The 17,926-nt window shown below is 46.3% G+C and overlaps 4 protein-coding genes across 4 annotated transcripts; 3 read left to right on the forward strand and 1 right to left on the reverse strand.

Annotated features, from left to right (window-relative positions):
* Positions 1-2,853: 2,853 nt before the first annotated feature.
* Positions 2,854-4,258, forward strand: F5891DRAFT_1126059 (terpenoid synthase; the record flags this gene model as incomplete). The annotated part of the gene is made up of 7 exons (XM_041364039.1): positions 2,854-2,998; positions 3,107-3,110; positions 3,183-3,267; positions 3,398-3,679; positions 3,737-3,830; positions 3,900-4,002; positions 4,057-4,258. 7 exons carry the CDS (start codon positions 2,854-2,856, stop codon positions 4,256-4,258), a joined length of 915 nt encoding a protein of 304 aa, XP_041230823.1.
* F5891DRAFT_1139171 (S-adenosyl-L-methionine-dependent methyltransferase) lies at positions 4,251-6,420 on the reverse strand. Its single transcript, XM_041364867.1, has 11 exons — positions 6,170-6,420; positions 5,938-6,118; positions 5,659-5,882; positions 5,594-5,608; positions 5,482-5,542; positions 5,297-5,436; positions 5,135-5,239; positions 4,984-5,080; positions 4,867-4,928; positions 4,702-4,817; positions 4,251-4,644 (listed from the first exon to the last, which is right to left on the reverse strand). Exons 1-11 carry the CDS (start codon positions 6,410-6,412, stop codon positions 4,563-4,565), a joined length of 1,326 nt encoding a protein of 441 aa, XP_041230824.1. The 5' UTR covers positions 6,413-6,420; the 3' UTR covers positions 4,251-4,562.
* Positions 6,421-7,371: 951 nt separating this feature from the next.
* F5891DRAFT_1183198 (uncharacterized protein) lies at positions 7,372-7,784 on the forward strand (the record flags this gene model as incomplete). Its single annotated transcript, XM_041366254.1, has 2 exons — positions 7,372-7,687; positions 7,747-7,784. The coding sequence occupies 2 exons, from the start codon at positions 7,372-7,374 to the stop codon at positions 7,782-7,784; spliced, it is 354 nt and encodes a 117-aa protein (XP_041230825.1).
* Positions 7,785-9,511: 1,727 nt separating this feature from the next.
* F5891DRAFT_1126061 (ABC protein) lies at positions 9,512-15,910 on the forward strand (the record flags this gene model as incomplete). The annotated part of the gene is made up of 38 exons (XM_041364040.1): positions 9,512-9,657; positions 9,713-9,764; positions 9,825-9,890; positions 9,944-10,300; positions 10,359-10,403; positions 10,464-10,598; positions 10,647-10,820; positions 10,888-10,894; positions 10,946-10,998; positions 11,053-11,197; positions 11,248-11,298; positions 11,350-11,416; positions 11,468-11,585; positions 11,643-12,020; positions 12,070-12,183; positions 12,240-12,353; positions 12,400-12,444; positions 12,496-12,562; positions 12,613-13,020; positions 13,072-13,195; positions 13,247-13,327; positions 13,384-13,486; positions 13,540-13,582; positions 13,637-13,657; positions 13,769-13,834; positions 13,883-13,966; positions 14,018-14,181; positions 14,340-14,412; positions 14,468-14,520; positions 14,574-14,598; positions 14,647-14,848; positions 14,901-14,981; positions 15,032-15,095; positions 15,151-15,166; positions 15,219-15,495; positions 15,545-15,630; positions 15,686-15,747; positions 15,797-15,910. The coding sequence occupies 38 exons, from the start codon at positions 9,512-9,514 to the stop codon at positions 15,908-15,910; spliced, it is 4,281 nt and encodes a 1,426-aa protein (XP_041230826.1).
* Between the last annotated feature and the right edge of the window lie 2,016 nt (positions 15,911-17,926).

The following is a 17,926-nucleotide window of genomic DNA, read 5'->3' on the forward strand; positions in this document are numbered from 1 at the left end:
TGCTGTGCAGTGTGGGCATAATATGTCTGTTAAGCTGACCGACTCTATCTATGAAAAGCCAAAAAAGTGCAGGTCGGATAAGCACAGCAAGAAGAGGCCTCGTATTGAAGACTCAGACAAGATTGTTCAGGACGGAATCCAGCATATCTGCAATGATGGCTGGGTTGACCCGCCTGATGATGATGTGCCTGTGAGTATTTCATTTATAGCCTCTCATAATATTCATAAAACATTGTAGCAGCAGGATAATGATGTTGCTGGACCGTCACACATAGCTGGCGACAATGTTCCACTCCCTGAAGATAATATGAGTGTTTTCTTTTAGTGAATTACATTGTAATGTCTCATTGATCTTGACACAATTTCAGGTTACAGTCCTGCCACCCAGTCCAGTTGTCTCACAATGCTCTGGGCGCACAATCCGAATGCCACGCCGCTATGTTGATTACCTTCCTGGTTCAGCAACACATCTTGCTCATATGCCAGGCACCAGTCGCCAGCAGCATGGTGAGCAGCCTCAGACTGCAGTGTCGGCCTCGCATACAGATGTCAACAGTGCTGTCAATCACCCTCAGTTACCCAGCCCCACCCCTAGCCTAGAACCCACCCTTGTGCCTTTCGAGACCAAGCCCGACAACATGGGCCTATATCATATCTATCCCACCCATCCCACACTGGTTCCCACAGACGGCACCACTCTTAACACTGTGACGGATGCCCCTACTCTTGACTGTGATCAACCAGGCTCAAAGTGCACAAAGATTCTTGCTGGACTTCTGTCCACAGATGTAGGGATGGATGAATTGTTCGATGCATTCACCAATCCAATGTGCGGACTTTTGATGGCATGGCAGTATCCTGGGACAGGTCTGAACTCGGCCGCGCACTTTGATCGCCTTGGTACATTTCTCAATGATCCTCTCTTCTGCCAGAAAGATGCAGTTGGAATCATGCATACCCGTGAATCGAAGCTGCTCAATAGATATTTGGACGACAAGTCCAATCCTTTCCAGGAGGAATATGGTTGGCGTGAATCCACAGTCAGGATTTGTCTACCAAAGGAGAAGCAGAAATGGACATCAGAGGAGGATGCTCCTGAGTTGGAGATACCTGGAGTATACCACCGCTCACTCATTGATATTATCACAGCCGTTTTCAAGGACAATAACTTGCAGACCTTCAATATGACGCCTTTCACTCAGTACTGGAAGATCTCAGAGGAAAAGACCATCCAGGTCTTCTCAGAAGCTCACAGCTCCCCTGCCATGCTCAAAGTGTATGAGGAGATCAATAAGTTGCCGCGTGAACCTGATGATGGTCTTGAACGCATGGTTGCCTCCCTCATATTTTGGTCCGATGCGACTCATCTAACTAATTTCAGGGACACTTCAATGTGGCCATTTAATTTATTTTTTGGGAATCAGTCTAAATATACTAGAGGGAAGCCAGCATCTGGTGCATGTCACCATGTTGCCTATATACTAACTGTATGTCGTCTCATCTGCTACTGCTGAACATTAGGGCTGAATATTTTGAGATAGCTCCCCAGTGATTTTCAAGAAATCTATATTGGCATATTTGGGGAACCCTCGACAGACCAGACATATACCTTCTGCAAGCGGGAGCTGATGCACGCTATCTGGACACTCCTCCTGGATGACAAGTCATGGATGCTTATGAACACGGTATTGTCATCAAATGTTCAGATGGCATCACTTGTCGAGTTTTCCCTCGGTTTTTTACTTATTCAGCCAACTATCCAGAAAAGTAGGTATCATTTTTTAACCTTGTTATTTACCCTGACATTATTCTCTAGAATTCTACTTGCGAGTATCAAATTTCTGGGTCAATGCCCATGTCCGCGCTGTCTGGTGAAGAAGGCGGACATTCTAAAGATGGGAATGAAGTCTGATTTGAGATGCCGAGACAAGTTGCAGCGCATTGATGACTTGGAACTATCAGTATTTTACATTGGTAGGAATGATGACCATGTGTATTATGATAGTGGTGCTCTTAAGTTCATCAGGGATCGCTTACCTGAGTAGTTGGCACCAGTAATACCACACGCAAGTGTCAGCACATCAAAAGAGATCAAATTGAACATAGTAGAACAGCTCTTTTGAAATTTCATTGATCTGGTTAATCATTCCATGTTGATGAGGACATTGGAGAAAAGTCATCAGGAAAATGTCGGAGCAGTCATGGAGGTACTAATTGTCCTAAACATCCTGCACAGTCTAGGAAAATCAAGCCCAAGGAGGAAAGCAGCAAGTCGTCACATCAGTGAATTGATGAGTTCTTGATTTTGTAGCCATGCGAATTATAGAATGATGCAATTCAGCTTCTGCTAAATATGACCAAGTAAACCACTGGGTTTGCAGAGCTGTCATGCATTCATGATATTTCAAGCTAAGTTTAACTGATCAGTACTAGTCGTTAGCTGATGTGGTGTTTCACAGTTTCAAAGGCATACTCAAATAGCCAAATTTCCATCTTTCTTCACCTGGAAGTAGTCCTAGTAGCTGAAGCGTCAAATGCGGAAGTGCACTCGAGTTACCATGACCCATTTCTCAAAAGAAGCCACATGATGTAAGGAAGATAGATCATGATAGCTAGCCTCTAGCTGACCAAATTTTCTGATCTTTCACAAAGCCAGTATTCAGATAGGCACATATGCCAAAATATCTACCGCATTCATTCATTGCGGATGTGTATGGGAGGCAGGCTATGCAGGTATATATGTAGTAAGTTCTGCTGGAAGTTCTAGGCTGGATCAAATAATTTGCCTTCCTTTCAACTTTCACACTCCTCATCAGAAACTATATTTTGGAGGCTATGGATGCTCGCCCAAAGATGATATACCTCCCAGACACTATGACTAACTGGCCCTGGCCTCGTACCATCAATTCTCATTTTGAAGATATGAAAGCTGAAGTCAATGCTTTGATCCATGGTTTCAAGGCTGTGAGTCCTGAATCACGGGCAGCATTCAGTAAATGTGATTCTGGTTCAACTTATGTCACTAGCTCTCAACTATGATAATGGTTGACACGTGCTCTGCTCACAGCCTACCTAATGGCGCTAGCTAATCCAAATGCACCAAGAGGTTTGTATTGACCCCTAGTGATTAATGTGTCATGAAACTGATGCCATTCTTGAAAAATAGAACACCTCTGGATCAGCTGTGATTTGATCAATGCTTTCTTGTTTTTGGACGAGTACACCGATACCGAAAACGGGGTAGTCACCAAGGAAATTGTGGATATTGTGATCAATGCCCTACACAATCCTCATAAGATATGACCGGAAGGCGAATGCATCCTTGGTGAAATCCTATGACAGTAAGTGCTTCTGAATTGTTTGGTGATCATCTGGAGCCCAAGATGTTTTTGCATAGATTTTGGGTTCCACAATCCAATCCACGAGTCTGTCTTCTCGACATCACTTCCTTGAAACCTTTACTGCATCTCTTCATGGATTTGTTGCCAAGGCTCTTGACCATGAACAAGGTCATAGGCGCAGTATCAATGACTACATGAAGCTCTGGCAGTATACGGTTTGTTTAAAACCATGTTTATTCATATATGAAATGGAGATGGACCTTCCTGATGAAGTGTTCCACCATCATGTCATCATGGATCTTGCTGAATGCATCACAGACTTAGTTCTGATTGATAATGTAAATCAGTTTTGGGTACGTTGATTTGCAGCTTGGGTATGCTTACGATCTTCACAGGACATGATCTCATACACCAAAGAACAAGCAGCTGGGAACAAAGACCACAACATGATAAGTATTATCATGTTGGAAGTTGGTCTCGACATAAGCGGTGCAATGGCTTGGGCAGCGCATTATCATGCCGAAGTTCAGAAATGATTCATCAACGGTCTTATGAAAGTTCCTTCGTGGGGACCTTCTGTTGACATCCTAGTCAAAGAGTATCTTTATGGGATAGCAATGTGGCCCCAAGCAAACCATTCTTGGAGTTACAAAATTCACAGGTAATATGAATTTCCCATTGGTACCTGCATCACTTAGTCCGATTGGGGTTACAGGTACTTTGCCACCAGTGGTCCCAAAATACAGCAAACTAGAATTGTCCCGTTGTTGCCAAGGCCAGACTGTGTGAATCTATCAAGTAGGTCTATTCAGATACGAAGCTCTTTCTATAGAATCTGGCGCCAGCTATTCTTGTACCTTACATATTTCATTGTGTATATTAACTTACTACCACGTTTCTCCGTCTGTCCCTCATAGATGCTACTCTTTTCCTCCTATTTCCCTAGCTTTCAGTCGACTACTTTTTATACATGACTTTTTCTAACCCCAGTCACGGTTACTTCAAATTCCCGCTTGTCCGAGACGCGGTACTGGGGATATCACAGCAGGGGCAGAGGCTTCCGACGGTCCACGGAGCCACTAGGGAAGCTCTCGGTTATCTTGATCAATCTTGATCGGTAGAGGACGAAGTTTCCTTTGTCGTTGCCGTCTTCGTCAAATCATGATATGATCAATCGAGGGCAAAAATATAATAACAAAATATCACAAATTGTGTCCTACATCAGTCCTGAGCTATTCTGAACTCCATGAGCATCATCCCTACAAGATCATAGGTTTGGGTGAGTACTAAACCAGCACTGGCCCTGCGAATTATAACAAATCAAACATCGTTAACGTATCCAGGCATGGAAGGAACTTGCCCAATGTTCTTGAATTCGTTCAAGGTTCGCTCTTTGCCATTGAAAAGAAGCCACATAGCCATGTCATGTTGGTATGGTGTGTTACTACCGAAGTTCAACAATGTAGGTTCGAGCGCCTTATGATTTTGAATGCATGATCACCGTCAAACCAAACTCGAAACTCACCTCAGTAGACCCATTAGCCCCTACGTCTGCCTCTTCAAACTTGCGCAAGAGCACACACTCATCTATCACAGGACGTTGATTCTGGATCAACACCGCTTTGAAACACGGCTGACTCACGAATCAACACTCGGCTGTTTGGTCCAATTACTTTGCGGATATTGCGGAGAATCACACGTGCTTCATTGTCCGGCCAGTCGTGAATGATGCTCCTTAACTACATCAGATTATCGAGCAGTCCGCATTGAATTGGAATAAACTTTGCACTTACGTAGTAAACATCCTTTCCAACAACAGGTGACTCCTCCAAGAAATTCAATGGGACGAACTCTACGCGCCCGTCGAGGAGCGCCTCAGGAGCCTTCTGCTCCCATGTCTGATCATATAAATATAACTTGCCCGCTGGGTGTAGACCTGATGAGTCTGGACTCACATTTCTTGACAGCTTTAAGATTTCCGGGAGATCCTGATTGGTTACCCTGAGATGAGGGAACATTTTCGCCAGAGGAATAGATATTGTTCCGGTTCCAGATCCAACATCCACCACGGATGATACATTGTCCCAAGGGTAATCTTATGGCTCGCTTCAGTCATGCTGACGATTACAAAAATTCTCACAATGCAATGCCGTATATGAGCCATGGATCACAGAATGGCCTATCATGCATTTGTGAAATATCTGTGTATTGTGAGCCGTCAGTCAGTCATGAGCAGACGAATCCGCACGCACTTCGCTAGCTTCTTCCTATACAATATGGTAAGGCATGAAAGGCCAATATGATAACTAAAACTTACGTCCATTTCCCAGAAGCTGCCGTGTTTGCCTTCATTTTTGAGAGCAAATGCTCGGGGGGACTTCTCAACCTCGTCTGATCTTGCAAACTCTTGATTGGTCATGGTCTCATAGAGAACCGCAGCAAATTTGTGGCAGCCTCGCTGGTGTTGTAGATTAAACCCAACATCGTTTGTTGACTGGAGCACGAGGGAGAGTCGCGTGTTTGCGAATACGTCTCGCTTGACTGTGTAACACCAAATGCTTCAGAGAGAATTATCAACCGAAAGTATGCATATCACCTTCTTTGAAGCAACCCCTGAGGGTCAGCAATCGCAAGACACGTGCGAGTTTGGTCTTATCAAAGTTGACTGCGTCAGCCAATGCATCCACACTAAGACCTTCTGGGTGTTTTTCCAAGACGTCTGCAATACATGATTGCGTAGCGACGTTTGTGCACGCCCAATTATAATTATGGATAAACTATAAATATCAGCAATAAAACATACAAGGCCGTCTATAATCGACACTTACATTATATGCTGTGTGTTGGGGGGGAGCCAGTATTGTGTTCAATTGCTCGCACGCGCCCTCGAGTAGCCTGATAGCCTTTCTGAGGGCAAGTGTATCCGTTGCGAAGTCGAGGGGGTGGAGGGTATTTGCGTCGATACCGGGGACTCCATGTCCAGTGTTCTTGTATTCCGCCATTGCTTCGCGTGCGGAGGAGTTGATGATGCTCAAGAGAGCTTCAACCTTGATTTCATTTGGCTCCGTCATTTTGGGAGTGTGCGTGATTTCCCACCAATCGTTCAAATTTTATATTTCTTGACAAAATACATTATCCAGCTGCTTTCCCATAGTGGCCAACTAGTGCCGTTGGCAAGAATGCCCAGTTTTGTCAGACTGGTTGCCAAATTGTTTATGCCCGGTCATCGGCAAAATTTGCGCAGTCTCTAGATGTAACTTAAATCTGGTCAACAAAACATACAGGCAAAGTAGAGCGCACATCCTCTGATCTCAGCACAACACAATCCGTTCGATGGTGGAATCTCTCAGATGAGACATTTGAGACACTCGGAAAAACTTTTCGATACCAAAATGCTATAAAAGCCGCAGTTGAAACATCCTTTGCGTAGGCACTTCCCGGGCTCTCAGCCGAACCTCGTGATGCCTTGCTAGTCCTGAGAAAGTATCTTGCCTGATGCCGAATTTGCGGCTCTCGAAGAATCCAAGAAGTTCTAAATGTGAACGAAGTGCTAGAGGGAAATGCTTTTGATTTCAATAAGTTGGATCGGGTGGAAGAAGGAATGATACACCGACAAGACCATCAGGAAAAGCCCCGGGCAATTTCCAGCGGAAGTTGCTAATACTTATCTTTAGATAGTCAGGTACACGTTGTAGTTCTATTACCACTAGTTATTATGTCTTACCTTCCTGTCACTACCACGCAGTGACATTGCAACATTTTCGCATTATGTTGGCCCCGCGCAATCATATTGTCTGAAGATTGTGAGCCGCTTGTGACGTTTGCGATCATCTTGCAATACTTCATGATACTTAGGCACCAGCAGCGCCGGCTCGGGCCGTGGACACTGGACACCAACTTGAAAATTTGCTTGCCGCAGTCAAAGTTATCTCATCAAGCCTTCCTGGGCCAACCGTGACTACCGTTCTGTATTTACTTCCAGCAGGTGACCAGCACTATCAACTTACCCAAGCCATTGATTTCGGCCGTCATGCCTCCTCAGCGCCGCGCACCCATTGAATATGATTGTGATGCATGTGGAGCTCATAATGTTGATGCTATTCGTTTGACGAGGCATCGAAACCAGTGCAAAGCAATGCGCACCAAAGCCCGCCGTGCCTACGAGAAGTGCGTACACTTTCACGAAAAGCGTCTGGCAGCAAAAGCGCGTGCAAAGGCGGAGAAATTAGCCTTTGTCACTGCGGCATCGCATCCAATGTCAACCGCTCAAACACTCACAGGCCGCACTACCAGTGGCAATCATAGCTATTGCAGGGACTTGGCGGATTTAAATGGGCGAAGGTTCTGTGAGTACCGTGCAAGTTGGATTGCGCTGGGCGTACTGATTTTATTTATTTCCTATCAGTCAAAGGGCTCTTTCACTCCGAGTTATCCGGTCCCTGAGCCTCTACCAAGACCTGCTCGTGATATTGCTGAGTGTGATGTAGACTGAGCATGACCGACTTGTCTTTTCTCCCATACCCGATTCCCACGATATAATAGTGGGAGAAGGTCGATTTGAGATTAGTGGTCTGACTGGCTTGCTGACCCAGCGGTTTCACTCAAAGTGAGACATGGCAGGCCTGGGGTGTATAAAAAGTCTACCGAATCTCACATTTCCACTTCAGTTCGCTTCGCGGCAACACTAATTCCAGAAACCATCCGAAGTTTGTCAAGCTTTGTGATTCACTCACGAAAATATGGGGAACGATGACGCAGTGTTTCTCTCAGACGGTCCGAAGGATTATATCTGAGGAGGGGCCTCCCAGGATGAGTTTGGCAGTATTGATTTGACTGGCTTGCTCGCCAGCAGTATCAATGACAGACGGTGATGAACCTGAAGATACTATAATGATGAATCTATGAGTCACAATGGTCGACGAGTCTCTTCATCCCATCGGGGTGCCTACCGTTCAAGTATATATACGTGCCACAGGTGTCCGAGGTGCGGTGCGGTACTGCGGATATCGCACGACTCAGTGATGTTGGCGCTGCCGATGAGAATACGTATGATTGATCTGAGATGGCGGTACACAATGCGAAATAGAGCATTAGCAATGAACTGCAACACAGAAATTTCTACTAGGAATAGCATACAACACGAAGGCGGCCTTATGCCACATTGCTTCTTATTGGCTTCGATCCCTCTCAACTACTTGCGACAGCCAAAAAGAGTTATCGATAGAAAGCACTGCGAGAATTTCGGACCAAGACGTCCGGTGTGAAATTGCGATTAGCTGGGATAGTAAGCGGCAGCATTGAATGAGTTCAGTGGGACAAAGCAATAGAAGACTCACACACGAGATGCGCATATGTTCATAATGGTCAGAGCAGAAAATTCTGTACCAGGACGATCGAAGAGCCTCATCGACAGCATGCTCGTTTCTGCCATTCTACCTAGCGACGATACAATCAGTGCCCTGGCCTGTCTACTAGACAACGGTATGAAAACAATTCGTGAAACATGATCATCAATGCACATTGCACTGTCTTCGACTGGGATGTCAGCAGGCATAAAAAGTTGAGACTACTCAAGTGATACTGAAGAATTTCAAGCTAACATAGGGCACTGGTTGAATTATGACGACTAACGAAGAACCAGGAGAACGAGCATGGTTGTAGGCTGAGCCCGAATGAGGTTGTCGGAAATTACCGTGGTGATGACTCAGACCCGGGTACGTAAAGGAATTAATTAATTAACTTTCAACTTGAATGTAGTATGACGTTCATGAATTCGGTATGAGGGAGGACACGACACTACCTCTTCATATAGAATATAGCCAGCTGCAAGCCTCGGTGCCGAAATACAGTGACTTCCATCGACGACACGCTTTCAGCTAGTGTATAACTTTATCACTGGTAGCTCTAATGGTCTATTGTAGTACTAGAGTTCGACTCGGAGGTCCCCATTCTTCAGCCCTCGTGTCTCACTGGCCACGGAATGTTTGATGGAGTGACAGGTGACCTAATTGACCGTGAGGTTTCTTCAAGCAAGCTTACACGGTACGCCTCATGCTGCTTATCTTCATGTAATGACAATGCGTATTTATAATATAACTTGAAGGCCGATGGTGCTCCGAATCTTCCTCAGCAAGCCTAGCCCAGTATTCGCTGTTCCCATCTCGTTCCGCATGAACTCCCAACTGTCAGAAGAATCTACGAAGGGGGACAAGGAAAAGGTTGAGGAGGTCAACGGAACCAACCCTCAACCTTTAAACCTTCAGCTTGACACTGGTGACGAGTATACTAACTTTCGTCAAAAATGGTGGCAGTTGTGGTAAGTGAACTACTTTTCAAAAAATGACCTCCGAAGTTCATCGAGCTGCGGGCAGGTTGCCTAAGGACCCACCACCTCCAGCTCCCCCGTCTCTGGAGGATGCAGCGGTATGCAATCCCCTACGCTGATTTTGTGAGGGACCCTTCTAATAACATGTCATTTTACAGCTGACGCCTTTGGCCAATGCTTCCATTTTCTCTCAGCTCACGTACTCCTGGGTCACAGATATAACGGTCAGTCATTGAATCCTGATACCGACGTATACTGCTATAATGTATACATCCAGATTCTCGGATATCAGCGCACATTACAAGCATCTGATCTACACAAAATGGACCCATCACGGGAGTCGACCGTCCTTGCCGCTAAACTTGAAGCTGCATGGCAGCGGCGTGTCAAAGCAGCAGCCGAATGGAACGCACGACTTGAGAGTGGAGAACTCAGACCGTCTCTCTTCAAACGTACCGGCTGGGCCATGCGTGCACTTTCAAGCAATGATCAGAAACAAGGTGCGACTCGGTCTGAGCGATATGCAACATTTCAGAACCATTGGCGAGAATCCGAAGGGCGGAAAGAGGCCAGCCTCGCTTGGGCTTTGAATGATGTCTTTCGTGGGATGTTCTGGATTGGAGGTATATTCAAGGTACGGGTTTTCCTGTTATTTATTGCTGTTAGAATCAATGTACAACACCACTTGTCAGGTCTTTGGTGATACTGCGCAGCTCATGGGTCCAATCGTCCTTCGGGTAAATAGCAACCTCTGTGTTTGGTTGTGGTAGCCTCTGACGCCTGTCCTCCCCCGGCAGCAAATCATTCTCTTTGCCGAGGAGCGTTCCGTTGCAATCATTGCAGGAACACCTGGCCCTAATATCGGTCGCGGGATTGCCATGGCCTTTGGGCTCTTTGGGCTCACTGTGATGGCCAGCATCTGCACCCACCAAGTTTGTTAAACTTTATGAATTACACTCGGCTCACCTAATGTTCCCAAGTTCTTTTGGCGTTCGATGGCAACAGGGGTCCTGGCCAGAGCCGCACTGATAACATGTATTTACGAGCGTGGAGTGAACCTGACGGGCAAAGCGCGCGTTAAAATCAACAACGCCACGCTCGTGAATCATATTTCTACTGATGTGAGCAGGGTTGACGCGTGTGCGCAGTGGTTCGTGAGTTGCAAACTTAAGCACTACACTCCTGCTGTCGACTGACTTGTGGCCTGTCCCTCGTCACTAGCATGCAGGTCAGTATATAATCTGGTATTCAGATTTAGAGATGACTTACTGTCCTCAAGCCTGGACCGCGCCTATTCAGGTCACAGTTTGTTTAATCATTCTCTTGACTGAGGTTTGTTGTACGCTGTGAAAAGTTTAGTTTATTCTAACCACACTTAAAAACTAGCTCGGGCCGTCTGCACTCGCTGGATTCTCGCTGTTCATACTCATGATTCCGATTCAACAGTGGTTAATGACACTGCAACATCGTATCCGCTTAGTGTCAATGAAGTGGACTGATCAACGAGCTAAAGTTCTGCTAGAAGTACTTGGTACGTAACCTTGGGGCAACTGGGACGTGCAAGGACACTGAAGTGCATAGGGGCTATGCGGGTCGTCAAGTACTTTTCATACGAGGTTCCTTTCCTTCAAAGTAAACATGACGTCAAGGAATGTCAACAATATACTCACCAACATTGCTTAGGAATTTTCGACCTTCGAAAGAAGGAACTGCATGGTATTCGATGGATTCTTCATCTAACTTCGGCGAAGTAAGTCCAGATGTGTAAGCATGGTGACGCCTCCTGATTGAATCTACACAGCTTGGCGCTCGCGACTTCGCTGCCAGTCCTCGCTGCCACACTAGCTTTCGTCACGTACACCCTCACAGCCCACGACTTCAACGTTGCCGTTATATTCAGTTCGCTGAGTTTGTTCCAGGTGAAATTGTCTTTTGCGGCGGATATATGAACACGCACCTAATCGAGAGACAAATAGCTTCTCCGGCAACCAATGATGTTCATGCCTCGGGCTCTATCGGCTATCCCCGATGCATCCAGCGCGCTTCAGCGGCTCACACGAGTGTTCCGCGCGGAGCTTATTTCCGGAGATACACTCTTGATTGATAAGGACCAAGAACCCGCGCTTTTGACGAAGGGCGCAACATTTGAGTGGGAGTCCTATGAAAAAGATTCTGGTGAGGCCTTTAGCTCGAAGGGTCCACCGAGGGGTAAGGACAGGAGTGTGAAAGAGGACACGGCGAAGGAAAAGTCCACTCCCGGAAAAGATACACCTCCTTTCCAGGTAAAGAATGTGACCATGACAATTCCACGAGGTCAACTTGTTGCTGTAGTTGGGCCTGTTGGGAGCGGCAAGGTACCTTCGTCGAATGGAATTCTTGACGCGACTGCTGACCTATGAACAGTCCAGTTTATTGCAAGGACTGATAGGTGAGATGAGGAAGGTCTCCGGGCATGTCTCGTTCGGCGGTCGCGTTGGATATTGTCCGCAGACCGCATGGATCCAGAATGCTACATTGGTCAGCATGATGTCACCCCAACAAAGACAAATATACCTCTAAACATCTTACTCTAGCGCGATAATATTACTTTTGGTCAACCATTCGAGGAGGACAGATATTGGCGCGTTATTGAAACCGCTTGCCTACTTCCAGATCTCCAACTGCTCCCAGATGGGGATTTGACTGAGGTATGTGGATGAATTCAACTTGATATCCCTGCTCATGTTATTTCAGATCGGAGAAAAGGGAATCAATCTCAGCGGTGGCCAAAAGCAGAGGGTGAGTTCGTGGCTTGGATCCGTTCAGAATTTATCTTTATCTTCCACCTAGGTCAACATTGCTCGTGCCCTTTACTTTGAACCTGAAATCGTCATATTTGATGACCCGCTCTCGGCAGGCGAGCTATGTGGTTTATATGATATCTGACATACTGATGAATGTTTTCAGTGGATGCTCATGTCGGAAAGTCGTTATTCCAAGATGCCATCGTGGGTGCCCTGCGAAATCGCGGCATTACCGTCATTCTGGTCACGCATGCGATCCACTTCCTCTCCCAGGTAGATTATATCTATACCCTGAACAACGGCGTCATCACGGAGAGTGGAACCTATGAGGATCTGGTCTCTCAAGGTGGTGATTTTGCGCGTTTGGACCTAGAGTTCGGTGGCCATGCATCGGAGGGGGAAGATGAAGACCAGGAAGAGGAAGAGGAAGTCACTCCGCAGACAGGCATTACGATCGAGGATGTGAAGCTGAAGTCAGAAAGAGCCAGAGAACGGGCTTCTGGCAGTGGGAAACTCGAAGGTCGCTTGATCGTCAAAGAGAAGCGGTCGACGGGCTCTGTGTCCTGGGCAGGTGCGATCAAGTTTATCTGAGATGTTTCCCTGGACTGAAACAGTCCCATAGTGTACTGGACATACTTGGCTGCGGGACGCGGTTCAATAACAGTTCCCCTGCTTGTTCTCTTTATGCTTGCAATGCAGGGAAGCCAGATCTTGAACTCGTACACGCTAGTTTGGTGGGAGGCCAAGTCAGTGTCTTTTTATTGACTTCTTGATTCCTTTTCTAAATTCCAGTGCAGCAAATTCGACAGACCAAATTCGTTCTATCAAACGCTGTACGGCTGTCTAGGGGTCGCTCAAGCGATCTTCGTATGCTTGCTGTAAGTCGGTTCCTATCGCTGATGGCGGCACGCTCACTCAACACAACTTGCTGTAGTGGTGCTGGAATGGATTTCATTTCATATTATGCATCTCAAAGCCTGCACCACAAGTCCGTGCGCAACGTCTTTCATGCGTCTATGTCCTTTTTTGACACCACAGTGAGTGATTGCATATGGAAGCGCTAAAACCAATGCTTATTGTGTTCCTGTAGCCTATGGGCCGAATCCTGAGCATTTTTGGCAAAGATATCGACGGTCAGTATCTCATTTATTTTTGCTATGTTGTACTTGCGGAAACTTTTCATCCAGGTATTGACAATCAACTACCACGTGAGTCATATATCACTGCATGCTGAGATGTCACTTATCCATGGTCCAGAATCGACGAGATTGCGTACGTTAGTTGCACGCTTCATTTATAGAAACTGACTGGAGATCCAGTCGTCATCATGCTGTCCAGCGTGGTTGGCTCTATCGTCATCGTTTCTGTCCTTGAACCGTACTTTGGTCAGCATATTGATATCATCCGCGAGGATATGGCTCATGCTTGACTAGTTATCGCTGTGTTCTTCATTGCTATCGGTTACGGCTACTTTGCTGCCTTTTATCGAGCTGGTGCTCGCGAAGTCAAGCGTCTGGGTTTGTTATTGTACTTTTGACGTGAAAGCCTCCGTTGAAGTTGGTCATCAGATTCTATGCTTCGCTCTCTTCTGTATGCCCACTTTTCGGAGACCTTAACAGGACTGCCCACAATCCGCAGCTACGGAGAAATGAAGCGGTTTATTGCTGCCAATAGATACTACATTGATCTGGAGGACAGAGCTCTATTACTCGTGGTCACGAACCAGAGGCAAGTAACCTTCAAATTATGCATATCTTGGCGGTCTTTGTTCATCACCTTCCCTCAGATGGCTTGCAATAAGGTTGGACTTCATGGGAGCCATATTAGTCTTCCTTGTAGGCGTCTACCCAATGACAGATACCTCGTGGTTACTCAATATGATCTCAATAGGTTGCTCTTCTCGCGGTGATCGACGTCTCCGGGATAAACGCCGCTCAGATAGGGTTGGTGTTGACGTATACCAGTGGGTCTCCCAATGTCGCCACTACAGTCTATACGATCGATTAACCTTGTCACAGCCTCGCTGTCGCAAATGTGTAGTCTGGTAACCAGACAGACAGCAGATGTTGAGGTAAGGCTTTCCTTACTATCTCCCATAGGCTATTAAATTGTTATTCGCCTCAGAATTACATGAATTCAGTGGAGCGACGTGAGTCCCCAATTCCATCATACCTCAATTCTTACTGACATCTCGCAGTGGTACAGTACGTCGCAGGCGATATGGTACCTCAAGAGGCTCCATATGAGATCGAAGAACGAAAGCCCCCGGCGCAATGGCCTGAACATGGTGCCGTCGAATTCAACGACGTTAAGATGGCTTACAGGCCGGGCCTTCCCAACGTATTGAAGGGCATCTCCATCAAGATCAGGGGAGGCGAAAAGATAGGTGTCGTTGGAAGGTTAGCTGGTTTGTTGGATCTACCTATGTATGCTAATGCGATGTCCCCTCAGGACTGGTGCTGGTAAATCTTCATTGATGCTTGCACTGTTTCGAATTGTTGAGGTGTCTGGTGGTTCAATCACTATTGATGGGTGCGTGGATCATTACTCGTGACGAATATTGATTGGTTTATCCTTTCTAGTGTCGATATATCTACGCTTGGTCTTAAAGATCTCCGCTCCAAGATTTCGATTATCCCACAAGACGTCTGTAAAATTTCCCTGTACGATCTAACACAGGACTAACGTACGAACTTGATAGCCCCTTCTATTTAGCGGTTAGTATCGTATATCTACGTGCTCTTGTGCAAAGTGCTAAATGATCCCCAGGGACCATGCGCTCCAACCTGGATCCATTCTCCCAACACAGTGACGCGGTGCTATGGGATGCGCTGCATCGGTCTTGTCTGCTTGATTCTAGTATCACCTCGAAACAGTCATCTTCTAGTGATGGCGTCGGGAGCGAGCAAGCTCCCACCAACCGCTACGACCTTGACAGTACTATTGAGAGTGAGGGAGCGAATCTCAGCGTAGGGGAGAGATCTCTGCTCAGTCTGGCTCGTGCGTTGGTGAAAGACTGCAAGGTCGTTGTGCTTGATGAGGCTACGTTAGTCATGTGTTCCTCTCCTGGATGCCTGATGTTGAATTCTTTTCAGAGCCTCTGTCGATCTCGATACTGATAGCCAGATCCAGCACACTATCCAGACGGAGTTCCAGGATCGCACGCTACTTTGTATTGCCCGTACGTTTTATCTTCTGTGTTCTCGGTGCAATGATATAATGCGATGATACTTCAGACCGACTTCGTACTATCATTTCATATGACCGGATTTTGGTTCTTGACGCTGGCCTTGTTGCTGTAGGTTGATTTGAATGCCTCGGTGGTCAATATTCACACATTATCAAAGGAATTCGATACTCCATCCAATCTTTTCAAAATGGAGGGTGGCCTTTTCCGCGGAATGTGTGAGAGGAGCAATATCTCGTTGAAAGATATACTAGAGTCGAGTAAACAGCTTTAGATGGCCAAGTCTGTTGATTTCTTTTCAAATTGGTAAGGACTGTACCTATCATATGGTCTCTATTTCTTGTAGCGATCTTGAACCATGTTTTCATCTAGCATACAAGCCACTGATATCAAAACAGCCGCCTACATTTCCAAAGGCCTTTCGGAACTGTGAACAATCGTGCTTCCGATTTCGACATTATGCAGTACAGCATTGCAATGTGCAGAGATCTCTTGTAATTCTGAAGGTGAACAGATCGCTCTCTTGAATAATCATCCCAACAGATCCTCTACCAGATGTGTCCTCTCTGCAGACCACTTGGCAAGTATCTCCCTACACAGTATTGCTAGTTGGTACATATACACGCTCCCGGAAGACAGGGAAGCCATGCTAGTTTCGCCGTCGGAGTCAGCCACGAGTTTTGCGTGATATTTTCGAACACTAAGGATGAGGCGTAATCCCAGCACGAACATCTGCACGCCCAAGGAAATTTGAAGAGCACCAACGAGTATCAGAGCTTCCATAGAATATGAATCCTACAGAAACAATGAGCAGTGGTTGAAAGAAGATGTAGGTCGGCGCACCGCAAGCTCTGGAGCGCCATTAACAAACTGAAGGCAAGCGGAACTTAAGAAAAATATAATCACATGCATGTCACAGTATCAATCCGTTAACAGTACTTCCACCCGGATCAGTCGCAGGATGATACCATACATCATGATGGCTCTGCAAATTGATGCAACGCCAATCCATCAACTACATGATGAATTTAGCGTAAAGTATCTTTGGCGCATCTTGGCAAGCATTGGGTCTACATTATGGACCCACCACATGTGTTTCGCCTACATGCCAACGAGGAGGTGTGGATGACGGAGGAAATGAGTGCATTGGATTAGCTATTGGCGGATGACCCTGAGTCGGAGGCGTTGCAGGGGAGTGGGACAGGTCAGATCTGTGCTATTCTGTCATGCCGGCACAATGCCAATTGTCGAAGCGGTGCACGAGAATTTTCTTCGGTGTTTGTGTGATAGCCAAATGCGGTCTAAACGTCTTCTTCGCCTCCTGCAGTTTCATTCGCAACACACTATAATTTTTTTGAAAACTCAAGACACTGTGCTGTAAGCTTAGCTAGCTAATAGCTGCACAGGATCCGGAATAAGGTTGCATTCTGCTAGCATAACAGGAAAAAATGAAACAGAATAGCTTGAACTTACACCATTAGCCTTTCCCGCTCCTCTGCAACGCCTCCGACTTGAAGTCATCCGCCCATAGCCAATCCAGTGCGCCCGTTTCCTCCTCATCCACACCTTCTCGCCATGCACCTATAATGTTATAGGCTAAACACGTGGGATGACACTGCAAATGTGATGTGGACCCGATGCTTGCCAAGATGTATCAAAAATACTTTACGCTACAACACGTTGTAGTCCGCACTATTTTGCCTAGGTCATCCAATACCAGGAGCAAATATAAAGTCTATTTTGGCGACAAAAGGGCTGAACTCAACGTCCATAAAGTTCGCCACCACTCATATACACCGTCCCTCGAACTTATCATGACGCTAATCTCAAATGATCCCAGTGGCCGCTAATCATTCCGTCTCGTAATTCAAGCTATTTTGTAGGTTCGTGGAGAGTCAGTCGTGCTTAACCTTGACTGCGATTTCGCAGTTGCCTCTACTGCGATGGTATATGACTGGGGTGACCAAGGTAGTCTTAAAGAATCAGTGATATCTTTATGATACGCCCAGCACTGACATTCGGGCAAGAGGTAGGTTGATGTCATTACCAGAGCGGCCATCACACTCAGAAGCGTGGTTTAATACCAGATTGAACTAGTCTGGGTGAGTAATGTCCCATACGATCAGACGAGCACTACCACGGTACAGCTATATGGGCAGAGGCCACGCTGGTCCCTCGTGACCCTTCTATATCTTTGGGTATGCAGCTTTATAAGTGTGGTTGGAAATTTGCGTTGATACGAAAATATCGTAGGTGCGCTGTGCTAGGATATCACATCATGCCAAGCTCA

Source organism: Suillus fuscotomentosus (assembly GCF_016647785.1).
Source record: "Suillus fuscotomentosus strain FC203 chromosome Unknown F5891scaffold_7, whole genome shotgun sequence".
Taxonomy (NCBI): Eukaryota; Fungi; Basidiomycota; class Agaricomycetes; order Boletales; family Suillaceae; genus Suillus; species Suillus fuscotomentosus.

Bases quoted from the DNA above. Each gene is read 5' to 3' on its own strand.
- F5891DRAFT_1139171 (XM_041364867.1), bottom strand. From the start codon at position 6,412: ATGACGGAGCCAAATGAAATCAAGGTTGAAGCTCTCTTGAGCATCATC. The intron at 4,929-4,983 runs GTGAGTCAGCCG...GTCCTGTGATAG, and splicing joins AAACAGCCGAGTGTTGATTC to ATGAGTGTGTGCTCTTGCGC. The intron at 4,818-4,866 runs GTGAGTTTCGAG...CAAAATCATAAG, and splicing joins GGGCTAATGGGTCTACTGAG to GCGCTCGAACCTACATTGTT.